Source organism: Phaethon lepturus, unplaced genomic scaffold (assembly GCF_000687285.1).
Source record: "Phaethon lepturus isolate BGI_N335 unplaced genomic scaffold, ASM68728v1 scaffold51808, whole genome shotgun sequence".
In the NCBI taxonomy this organism is placed as follows: domain Eukaryota; kingdom Metazoa; phylum Chordata; class Aves; order Phaethontiformes; family Phaethontidae; genus Phaethon; species Phaethon lepturus.
This window is the reverse complement of record NW_010559344.1, coordinates 2889-15872: the sequence shown is the minus strand read 5'-3', so window position 1 is coordinate 15872 and position 12984 is coordinate 2889. Positions and strand designations below refer to the sequence as shown.

General features: G+C 39.2%; 1 protein-coding gene across 1 annotated transcript in view; it reads right to left on the bottom strand.

Annotated features, from left to right (window-relative positions):
* The window catches only part of LOC104625640 (centrosome-associated protein 350-like), a gene marked incomplete at its 3' end in the record, with an annotated part of 31177 nt that extends 23313 nt beyond the window's left edge, over positions 1–7864 (bottom strand). Inside the window, 7 exon segments of the mRNA XM_010293320.1 lie at positions 2–15; positions 544–1160; positions 3457–3459; positions 4067–4199; positions 5023–5137; positions 6092–6135; positions 7789–7864. Coding sequence (XP_010291622.1) covers positions 2–15; positions 544–1160; positions 3457–3459; positions 4067–4199; positions 5023–5137; positions 6092–6135; positions 7789–7864 — 1002 coding nt within the window.
* Between the last annotated feature and the right edge of the window lie 5120 nt (positions 7865–12984).

Genomic DNA, 12984 nt, shown 5'->3' with positions numbered 1-12984 from the left:
CAGCAGGATTGAAACCTGAAAGTAAACAATATAAAATAACTGTGTAAAATGTAAATAAAGCTTTTTCAGGGTGGAAGGGATGAGAAACTGCCAAGTAAGAAAGGAACTACTTGAATTTCTAATGCTAAATTAGAAGAAAGCAACATACTAGTTTGCCACCTGCTCATGGTGGAAAAACAGCAGGCTGGATGAAGGAAAGGTTATTAAAAATGTGAAAAACACTTTCTCAATCAATACAGTGCTACTAACCTCTGGGACCATAAAAAAAAAATCAAAACAATCCCAAACACTAATACAGAGAGCTTCTTTTTAATGGTAATTTGTAAGAAGAGACAGGAAGAATCTAAAAAGAATCCACAATTATGTAAATTAGCAGGAATTTCTTTTCTTTCTTGTCCGTATCTGATCAAACCACGCTACCTACTCCTGTATTGCCCAAACCCAGCTATGAGTCATGTCCATGCTTTGACATGTTGCTCAATGAATTGAACTCTGCGCCTTCACCGCGTATAACCAACCGGGAGGGATTCTGCACCTCCGTACCTCTGTATGATGGAACAGCAAGTGCAGCTGCCACTTTCCTGACTTTGGGAGTCACCGCATTCTCCACGTTTGTGACCATGACAGGTTGCTCAGCATATCCCGAGTGCTGCCCTCTGCCACCTAGCTCTTCAGAATGCTCCCACTGCTTTCGAATCCGCTCCTTCAGCTTCTCCAACTTCGCATCATGCTGCCGCCGCTTCAAAATTTCCAGCCTATGCACACTAGAAGTACTCGTGGCAGAAGGGGAGGACACTTTCAGTTCACTGTCCTGGGATGTGTTACTCTGAGGAGTTTTAGTGCTACTCTCATCTCCTCTGGAGCCACCAGTTTTTTCCTCTTCCAATCTTGGAGGTGTTGCAACCTTAAGAAATGCCTCATTATTCTGCAAGGCATCAATTGCTGGTCGGTCATTCAAATACCTAACAACAGTCTCATCTGCAGCAGAAGAACATGGGCTTTCAAAATCTCTGCTGTGTAGATCCCGTTCCTCTCGGTCATGTACCATACGGCCTGTTATTTCAGTCTTCCCTTCTGCTTCGCTGAGATCCAAACCAGAGAGCAGTTGCTTGGCCTCAAGTTGGCTAGAACTGTGATAAGACAGAGAACTATATGCATCCCTGATGTAACAGAAGGAAAAAGAGAGTCACCATCAGCATCACAACTGTAGAACCAATCCAGCAATCACTACGTCCCTTAACTAAAAGAATGACTTCCTATACCTTGTCTCCACTTCAAAGGCAAGCTTTTTTAACGTTTGATCACCATACATTTACTAGTGCATGTCTGACGAAACTGAAAGAGGTTTATGTTCAAAATTTAATTTTTTACACTCTCTAGCTGAACAGGACTATATATAAAGTTGAGGAGCTAAAATTAGGGCACGTGGAAAAATCAGCAAGCAGTAATGGCACCCTTCACTTTAAAAAAAAAAGCTTTAAATAAAAAACAAGTGTAAAACTTAAATGAGAAGCATCATTAACATATGTTCTCTAAAACAAAGCAACGCACACATGCACCGTTCCTGAAGAGCATATTCATTAGCTGAGAAAACAAATAAATTGCACCAAAAACCTCTTCCTGTATTTCAGCATTAAAAAAGCAAGCACCGGTCAAGAACTTCAGAGTGAACTGGCTATATCGCAACAAATGTAAAGCCTACCAAGAGCTCAGGAATTCAACAAACTAAGATCTCAGCATTTTCTTCACAGAAAAAACAGACTCCACATTTGAAGAGATTCATGGTACGTATGTTGTTAGGACAGAAAGTATTTAGTTTTTTTTTACCAGTGAGGTGTTGGAGATGTGAAAATCTGGCACCTAAGCTAGCTGGCTTGCTTCTTCAGCGAGCATGTTTACAGAATTCAGTTAAGCCAGGTCATAGCACTGTACTTGTGAAACCGTCTACCTCTCTTTCTCTAGTAGCACACTTCTGTCATACAGTGTAGCAATCATTGCCAATATAAAAGTTGAGTGGTTTAACTGCACAGAATTTCACAGAAAAAGTATATATATACATACACATTCATTGTTCTATCCATTATTCTGTTTTTTGCTTCACAGAAAAAGTATATATATACATACACATACGCATTCATTGTTTTATCCATTATTCTGTTTTTTGTTTCCTATGCATACTTTAAGCATAGGCTACAGGGTGTTCTTAGAGAAGGAGTAATGTGTTAATGTAGCAGCTCTGATGTTAATCCCCAAATTAATCCTCCCCAATGCCACACGGTCTTCTTACTGTAAGAAAGCTATGCTGTTCAACTGAATATAATGGCATGAGTCTAGCTGCTCTCATTTTCTTTTTCCCTGAACTCTGTTAAATTTACTAGCTGTTTTTAAAGTAAGTTATTCCAGACAGCGTAGACAACAGAGCTGTTCAATTAACAAAACTGACCCAAGATTACACAACAGATGCAAACCAATCCCTCATGCAATGAGGAAGAAGAATCTCAACAGATGACACAAGAAGTGGAAAAGAAGAACAAAACTTAGATGTTAGGATAAAAATTATTAATAGAGATGTAGTGGAATTAAAAAAAAAAAACAATACCACTGTCCCAGTTCTACTCTAATCAGTCAACAGCTATTTGACTTCACTGGGAGAAGATTTAGAAAAAAATGCAAAGTATGTGTCAGAATCCAATAAAAAACTATTACCAACCCAACCCTGCTATTCATCAGGGATAAGGCCTGTGCTAAGAACACACACTGCTTATAAAACACAAGGAATAGAAGAAAGTATGGTAAAAGTCTTCCAGGCTCTGATATTACAGCAAGTTATAACTAGTTTATTTCTGCTGCACGTTTTCTTACTTTTTGAAAGCTTTTGAGGCATAGAACATAGAATAATAGAATGGTTTGGGTTGGAAGGGACCTTTACAGGCCATCTACTCCAACCCCCTGCAGTGAGCAGGGACATCTTCACCTCCATCAGGTTGCTCAGAGCCCCGTCCAACCTGACCTGGGATGTTCCCAGGGATGGGGCATCTGCCACCTCTCTGGGCAACCTAGGCCAGGGTTTCACCACCCTCATTGTGAAAAATATCTTCTTTAGATCTAGTCTAAATCTGACATCTTTCCATTTGAAACCATTAGCCCTTGTCCTATCACTACAGGCCCTGCTAAAGAGTCTGTCCCCATCTTTTTTCTAAGCCCCCTTTAAGTACTGGAGGGCTGCAATAAGGTCTCCCCGGAGCCTTCTCTTCTCCAGGCTGAACCCCCCCCCAGCCCTCCCAGCCTGTCCTCCCAGCAGAGCTGTTCCAGCCCTCAGAGCATTGCTGGGGCCTCCTCTGGACCCGCTCCAACAGGTCCATGTCTCTCCTGTGCTGAGGGCTCCAGAGCTGGACGCAGCACTGCAGGTAGGGTCTCACCAGAGCAGAGTAGAGGGGCAGAATCCCCTTCCTTGACCTGCTGGCCACTCTGCTTTTACTTATATTCACTACAATACTTAACATAGGCTAGAAAAAACAGGCATTCCATATTTTCCTTCATTCCTCGCACAGCCACCATGTTCTCTGGTCTGCAATATTCTGTGCCACTTTTTCTCATTGATACAGCTGTTCTTATTTGGGTTTCTCACAAACACAAAAACTGAACACATCTTTAGTACTAGATCCTCTTCTCTACACTGTCTTACGGTAATACATTTGGGAACAAGTCCTGAAGAACTAATGAAACAAAGTTGGAAAAGCATGAAGAAATACTGGTTTTGGTCCTTATTACTGAAACTTAATACATGTCAAACCTATCAGGCCACTGAGGCCACAGACACATCAACCCGATGATCTGGTCCCATTTCAACACATTTGACTTTAAACTCATATTCACCGTACAAAAAATGAATTTATAACATTTTTTTAAAAAGGAAGACACTTTTGTCCAACACCACATGCTGCTCATGTGGGTGGGTGAGGGGAGGAAGCAAATCAATTTTTGAGTTGTTGTCAAAAACATCATTATTAGCTTAATTCTGATCTTAGCCTATTTTTCTTTAATAGTCAACTGTCCCAGCACCAACCTGTATGAAGCCAATGGTTCACGGAACTCCACACGACTGCTTTTTTTCACGTTGCTTTCAAGAGTGGTTGCTCGAAGAGGGCTGCGTGAAGACTTCTCCTTGCTTGATTTATTTTGGCTGGAAGACCGGGAAGCTGAAGCAGAAACCAAAGAATCCTCTATGCACCTATCTCTCCAGAAAGAGAAAGCTCTTGGGGCTGAACAATTAAGAACATAGTTTTTCTTGGGTTCAAGCAGCACTCCAAAATAGCATTTAAAGTACTCCCTCTCTTTTTCAACAAGCTGATTTCAACAACTAGGAGCAAGGTGATAAGGGCTTGAAACAACGAACATATTTGAAGGGAGATAATAATGCTTAAACATTAATTATAAGTAATTAAATCTATGAAAGTTGACTGTGTTGCCACTAGAGGTCGATCTGTCTGCTCTTCTCCAGTGCCACACTACCAGAATGCTCTAAATAGTTAGCATTTAAAACAAGGGCTTATTTCTTATAAGCATTTGTTTTCCTTATATGAAATAAAGGAAGCATCAGATTTAGCATTCTATCAGGGTGTAAGAGTTGACAAACATTAAAGAAATATAAACAGCTAGTCCAGTGTAAACATAGGCATAAACGACTGTGATCCACACACCCCCCCCCCCCTCCAAAACAGGGGATCACTGTGCCCCCCCCCCCCCCCCCCCCCCTCCAAAACAGGGTATCAGAATGGGATAAGCACTGCTCACCCACAGCGTGGGGAAAGTCCTGTCACTCCCTCTAGCCAGGTGACTACGATAGCACACTTTCTTTCCTAAGCTAAGGGAAGAAAACTGTAGTTTCTCCCGGACAATTAGTGTTTCATGAATAAAGATCATTAGCAGAAGACAACTTGGGGGCAGGGAGGAGAAATCAAATTTTCCCAGAATGCAGTGGCTTTACCCTGCCTTACACATGATGTCCTCAATAATACATACCCTTTCTGCTTATTTTCCTGCTAGCGCTAGCAGAGGGCTTCTTGGCATCCATGACAGAATCGAATACGGCCGTGCTGGTGGGACCTATTTCCAACTTGTTCTCTATGTGACGTAGCTAGAATTTTAAGATAATGCACATCAGAACGTTGTTTTCAATTTTTAAGCTACAGGTTTTTTCCCCTAACCTGACAATTTTTTCCTCATTTTCACAAAGAAAAAAAACTACAGGCAAAAGCAACCTCACAAGGCTCATGTTGCAAAACTGTATAGCCTTATGGCCAGAAACTACATAAGATTGTTAAGATTTGTTCAAAAAGACTATCTAAATTAGGTTTTGTTGCATAGTTTTGTTTCTCTAAGTAGCCTGTTGTGAAGAAATTAATAATAACATGCCATTCAGAGTCTTAATGCTTGGCCTGAATGAAATATTAATTCCACTTGGAATAAATTCTATAATACTCTTTTCAAAACTAAGCATGATACAAGATTCCACATGTAAAACCCCACAGTAATGCTCAGCTATTCAAAAAAAGAGAGGCTATGGGCAAGAGCTGAATTCCCCAAAAATCCCATCTGTTTGGCTTCACTGAAGCCAGGTTTTAGAAACTAGTGTGGTAACTTAAGCACCTAAGTTCCCACAGAAAGACAGCAATTGCCATGCTCAAAGATGGAAAATTATGAAACACACTGGTGTTGTGCCAGTTTCTGACTGGTTTGGGTAAGCAGGGGAGAGCTATTTTTTTAAGTTTTCAGAAAAATGAGAAGTTGCCACTTTCTTAAATAGAAAGGTAATAGCTACACTCAAGAATTTGCAGATATTACTATACTAAAGACTAAGATTGCTGTGGCAAAAATTTCTTTTACTGTGTCTCATAAACTTTTTCTGAGATACAGCAATGTTCAGTATGCATGTACTCCAACTGCTGACCCTATTTTCAACTTGCTTAACAGACAATCACTGATCAAAATAATACTTTGCTTAAAGCTTTTGTAGCCATTAACTCCTTTGAAAAGGGGTAAGGGGAAAAAAAAAACAAAACAGAAACAGAAAAAAAAAATCAGTACTTACAGCAGCCTTAGTCTGAGAAAAAGTAGCCCATGCTGCAGTTAGATCTTACAGGGCAGAAACAAAGAAATAAGTTTCTCATTAGTACATGGAAAACAATGAAATAAATTGTTGCTTCCAAACAATTTTCGTGGACTCACTAATCAAGTTCTTGTAATGACTCAATTCCAGCCTGTAAATCTCCTCTATGAGAGGCTATTATCAGTCAAGACTCATCTTAGCAGAGCAATAAGCTATGTAATGCAAAATTTAATGAGTTCACTAAGTTAGGCTGAATGCATTATTACACTTGAAATCAAATCTACCACACACTACAGAAGATGTTTTGAGATAAAATAAAGCTGGTTATTTACCCCAACACAAATATCTTGCATTTCTCCATTACACTATAGTTTAACTACTATTTTTTTTTCTTCCATCTTCTTCTTCAGTAAACTAAGCATGAATACATAGTCACCGAAAGACTCCAAACTTTGAACATGTAAACTTTGAATAGTAATCTTTTTGGACTGTACACCCTACAAACAAAATAGAAGCAATGTTTGCGAAGAATAAGCAGGAGGCACTAATCAACTTCAGCATTTTGATCTAAACAGATAGCACAGGCTCTATGCACAGTCCAGTTCAGTAGGACTCAGTAGTATTTTCCTCTAAAAATATTTACTTCCTCAGTCCCCCTCTTCTTTTGGTTTTTAATGGTTTTCTTCTAATCTAATAGTTTATACAACACAACATTCAAAACATTAATGTGCATCAGACCATGGAGAGCAGTAGTATTAAAGTGTTAAAAAAAGAAAAATAATTTTAAAAGATCCTTTCCTTACAGTAAAAAAGCTGCCAATTTCATTTCAGGTAAGTTGCAACAACACAAAGCAAGAGCGTTATGGAAGTAACACAGAAACAACTTCGTTTTGACTTGAGAGATGATGCTTCATGTCTACAGTACACCTCAGTTTCACAAGGTAAGTAATTTTAAAAGAAGCTGAACATATTGCAGGAAACAATCAGCAATAATGTCCTCTTACGAAAAATAATAAACTGTCTCTACTTTTAGAATAACTTATGAAGTTCAGTTTTGTCATAGTGGAGATCGTAAGACCGATCTTGAACTACAGACTCAACATGCGACTGAGCTGCTCTATGGACTAGAGCTTTCTTCCTCTCAAGGCTGTACTGCAATTCTCAATTTTTTTTTTTTTTTCTCCTCTGCTTTCCTAAATTACAGAGTAATCACGACAGTAAAAAGCTAACAGAATTTCTCCAGCTCAGGGAGACAAAAGTGCTGCAAGTCACCTTAGTGGCGAGGTACTGCTGCTATTCAAGTGTCTTTAGCTCTTCATGACTTTGGAACTGAGTAAGAGTCAGGAGCAACTGCCTCTCAGGCACTTCTTTCAAGAGCTTGCAGTTCCCAGCTTCTGTTCCTGCACTGCTCCTCCTCTACAGCACTCAAAAAAAAAAATTTCACTGTGCCATCTTGGCAACCGTATCGTAGGCTGGCAATTCCTAACGCAGATCAGCAAATAGTCTACAGATCAGAGTATGAAATGGCTATCTCTGCAAAAAGGAAGCCATATAACACATGGTCTTAGATTCCAAATTGAGGCAGGAGAATGCTTGTTATAAAAACCTCCACAAAGTTTCAAACAACTCATGATAAGACACCTTCCAAAACAAAGCAATAAAATATAGAAAATCCATACCTCTGGTAGAATCCTTGCTTTGGTTATGCCTCGGAGTTTGTAAAGGCACCTCATTTGACTTGTTGCTCCACATCATGTCAATTTATCTAAAAAAAAAAAGTAACGTAAGAATCAGAGTGCAATAAAGTAAGAACAAATGTATCTTACGCTAAAGAGAACATAACCTTGATCACTATGATGAATGTTCACCTCACATGATGATTTCAAACTTGCATCATGAACAAGATCAGAAAATCAGCACCAAATCACAAATGTGTTTACAGCTTGCAGTTTTTCAGAAACCACCTAATGCAGTGGATAAAGAGAGTTTTGCTTTTGTTCTTATTTGTTACAAAGAAGAGCGAACTTGATAAAAGGAAGCCCAGAGATCATGCAATTTAGATCACAGCCATAAGTATTCCAGCACGTCTGAAGATGACCACACTAAAACACTGCAGATGGATGAAGCAGTAGGCAGCACCACATGGCTTGAACCTATAAAGGTTCGGCAAAAATACCCAATTCCGCCAATGACAGATGAATGTGTTGCCTATCTCTGTTAAAGGACAAGGCAGAACAGAACGGCACAGCAGGACACTACAGTCAGGAAAAAAAAAAAATGACAAGACAGGAGCTGCCATTGTTTTCCTGTCAGCTTCAAAGGCAAGACTCACAGTGAATCTAAAAAAGTTTGAACTCCGAGTAACAAACCAGGCAGCCACTACCACCAAAGGATTTTTTTTTTATAAAAAGAAAAAAAAGGAAGCTACTCAATCAGGAAAGATAATTTTTAAAAGAAAAGGCAGGTAATTTACACAAAGAGTTATTTCTCATTACTTTTATTGCAAAAGATGGGCTGTCACAGGTAAATCTGTAACTGACTTTAAAGAACTAACATGTAAGAAAGAAAGAAAATTTAAGAGATCTAAGAGGAGCTCTCAGAGCAAACAGGAGCTCTGATTAGTCAGTACTGCCGCTACACCCTCACCAAGGACCTCCTATCTCGTGGCACATGGCTACTGAGCTGGCTTCACAACAGACTGAGGACATTTCTGTTACGGAAAGAAAATATTATGTGACCACAGAATTCACATAGGAAGTTCTGGACCTCTAAAAGAGTCATAAAGGCACATTTTCCTGTCTCTTCTCTCCTGCACTCCCAGATATAATTTTTATTATTTTCTTAATTTCTGAAAATCTCTTTTGTTTTCACTTCCCTACATAGTGTGCCACCTAAAAGGGCATTCAAATATAAAGGTCATTCTTCTGATAAAAGGTGACTGAACATACCACAAAATTAACACTGCGTACTACTTACTGGAACAGATCATTGCCTTTATGTTTTGTGACAAGGATTTTTATCATACATGGTTTTAAGGCTACTCACAGTGATCTGCTGTACAGAACTCCTGTAGATGTGGGCCTAAGTGTAAACTACCAAGAATATATACTCCAAATTCCTGGAAGAAACTGGGACACACATACCCCCTACACGCTTCCACAAACGCTGTTCCTGTGGGAAGACACTGAAAAGGACTGACAGATCAGAAAGCGCATGAAAAGACACCGGGAAGGAGGAAATGGAAACAAAGAGAAAAACACTGCCAAATAAAAAAAGTAAAATGAGAAACCAGCGCTACATTTACTACCAAACACACCAAGGATGGCACTGAAAGTACAACAGATAAAGTCACAAGTCAACATAGTAAGACGACAGCATTTCAAAAGGAATAGGAGATATGAAAGCATAATAGGCTTAGCAAAGGTACACAAAAATGTCAAGAGATGAAAAACTGGGTTGCAAAGACAAAAAGTGGTGAGAGAAGCATGATATAAAAAGGAAGAGAACAGAGAAAGACAGGAAGGAGAAAGCAACTGAATGAACTGTTGAAGAATCAGCACCAAGAGCAGCAAAAATGAAGAAAAGCAACTGGTATATTGGTCCAATTGTAAAGTTTTTCAAGCACGCCCAGTATGATTTTTTTTCTTAGTAGCACAACCTTGATAAGAAAAGGAAAGAGGAAACTCAGAAGTCATGGCACCAAAACAAGGAAACAGGAGGGGAAACTGAATCATACAGATTCAGAAGGCAGCGAATGTCAGCAAGAGATTGCCCACTGTTGTTTTCACTAACATTTAGTGGTTATGCAAAAAAACACCAGTATGCATACGGAACAGTATTCCTCAAGACTGTTCCTTATAAAAACACAAGGGATAGCAAATGAAAGCGATACCACAAAAGAAAGGATGAAGCTTTGCTAAGAGTAAGGAAAGAAACAAATCATTAATATTGACTTCTATGGGATATTCTTAAATGTTTAATCCCCAAAGTGGCAGGTTTTGCTACACACTGGGTATACAGTGCCTGAGGCCAGCAATTCACAGTTTAAGCTACAATAAAGCAGCAGTGCCAATAAAAAAAGCCATCTTTTCTTTATGCCTTGGTCTCCCTTGCCTTATTCAGGCAAAAAGTCAATGGGATTATGTGGTAAAGCAAAGCAGACCGGTAAAGTCTGAAAGTAGATTTTTTTAATGCTTTTCACTTTATTAGTTTTAGTTATGTTGTACCATAAGCCACAACTTCTGTGCAAACAGAAGGAGAAAGAATGGAAGAATTGAGGAACAGCCAGATCCACCCCAGTCCTGTACTAGCTGCTGTCACCTACCATAACCTACAGTCATTCCCCAAGAGCAAATGCTTGAAGCTGCTACTGTCTTTACCTCGAGGAGAGCGAGTGGGACTGGGGAAAAGGAGAACCATTCCCATCGCCTTTTTCTTACCTGTGGAGGTATCACTGGAGCTCAAGGGCACCACGGGAGTCTATACACCCTGCTCCAGTGTGTCCCACTGCACCCACGCCTCGCACAGCGCAGACAACTGGACCACAGGGGAAATGGGCACAGAGACAAATAAAAAGTTTTAGGGATGTTTTTTCCTGTTTATAAAAATATTTTAAGTTTCCATGTACAAATCATTGAAAGTTTATTTCTGAATGCCAAAGACCCTCTGGAGCCCCTGTCTGTGGGGGTCTGAAAAATCAGACCTATTTTTTCTGAGCCAGCCCACTGAAAGTGATGGTATTTCTATTTAAAGATGCTAGAAACACTTTCCATGTCTCCTCAAATACCAGAGAATACAATTTATGATGATATGCTTGAGTCCAGAATACAAATACCTTTACCTACTCCTTTTTCTGGAATCTGAGCATTTACCATATTGCATTATCCCATTTAAATGAAAGCTAAAAATATCCATAGCACATTGATCTAAGACTTATTTTTTTGTTATGTTTATGGGCTTTTAAAATGTTTTTTGTTACAAGAGTAACACACTTTTTTTTTTCCTCCTCAACATATTTTGAGAAAACTTTGTCTCTCAAAGCTATTAGATGCAGGTGATTTACTGACCTTCCTCAGGACTAAGGACAAGTTCCAGCACAACAAACAAATGCATGACGTATATGTCAAAAAAGAGCCCCATCTCCAGAATCTATAGCCGACTCTGCAGAATTAGACTGGTCCTCCCCACCCCTGCTTTCAAAGCTCATTTATATAAGCATCCTTCAAATTAAATGTATTTCAAGGGCAAAGGTTCTGAAAGGGAGTTAATATTCAAAATTCAAGTACAACTCCAACTGCACAATGCTTCACGGACACAAACTTCATTGTAACACCTCACCATATTATCTTGAGTCTGTAATCTCCGCTTTGTTCCTCCAGTGAATTTTTCTTCTCGTGATTTTTAAGCGGTGCTGAGCTAAACAGTCAATGGTTCCAAACTATTCAGAGTGCCTTTATAGGTAGTTTTGCTAGTATTTAATCTGACTGGCTGCTAATACTATTCAATTTAGAAATATTTTACTGGTCCAAATTGCACTGCAGCCCAAGAGCGAGGCTGTTTGCAACCTTGCTCTCGGGGTGCAGTGCAATCTGCATCCATCATCATTACATACAATGACGATGGACACAATTATGTAAAGCTGATGCAAGAAAAAGCTGGAAGTAATAAACACTAACAATGCCCAAGGAGCTTGTGAATTTTAGCTGCTCTGAATGAGTTGCATTTTAGATAATACTCAGTGTTTTGTCTTGTAATGCAAGCAGTAAGTATACCAGAAGAACTCACATTCCAACCCTTATGATTTCAGAAAATAATAATTAAAACAAAAAAAAGCTTAAAAAGTAAAAGAAATATACCAATAAAATTTGATCTGTCATAAACCAGAAAAACATAAAAAAGCTTTTAGGGATATGAAGGTAGTACAAAAAAAATGAGCAATCAAGACACACCACACACTTGCAGACAGAAAAGCAGTAAAGAATTTCAACGCACGTGTCACTACCTCTGACTGTTAACCAGGAAGACAACTGTCATCAACAGTCATACATCTATCGCATATCAGAAAATATAGTAGAAAAATAAGAATGTTTCATGATCTCTAAGATTAAATCACTGGCATCAGTCAGCTACTAAATTTTCATCCAACTATAGTGAAGATTTTTCTATAAATGGAACATTACCAAATCTGATTCTCTCCAACTATATGTCGAAGATGGACATTTACAATGCCCTTCTGCCATGAGAAGACATGGCAACTAGCAAACATGTCCCTGCTTCATCACGGGTGATGAAAAAGAGACCTGGCACAAAAACATGGATCAGAGGTTTTACTGAAACTAAAAAGCATTGAATGTCTCACTCTGCTGCATCACATGCTAGGAGGTACTCTGAGGAAATCCACTGAAAAGAATGTTGTGACAGCTAGCGTAACTTGATTCATTGTTCGTGAAGAAATCAGAGTACAAAGGCAGAGAGAATGCATCCATTTATTAAGGAGATGCACATGAGGGTTTGCCTATCCATTCAGAAGTTCTGTATTTTGTTTGACTCAAAGAGCTTTGCATTTATGACAGAAAAAGAAAATAAGCGATACACCCTAGTTTCACAAAGAAACAAAATGTTCCTGCATTTGTTTCCTTGGCCTTCAAAACAAAAGTTCACTCGTTCCATCTCCAGTTACTAGAAACTGCACCTTAGAAGATTTCAATTCTCACAGCACATAACAAATCCATTCAGCAGAATATGCTCAAATTCTTCAGCAAGTCCCATCTCATCTCACAAGGAATGCTCTACTGTGAGGGAGTCTTCTTAGAACTGACGAGCAATCTTCTCAGCCAAGTACAAGAACCAGACCTGCCAATTTTGAAAGTCTAAGA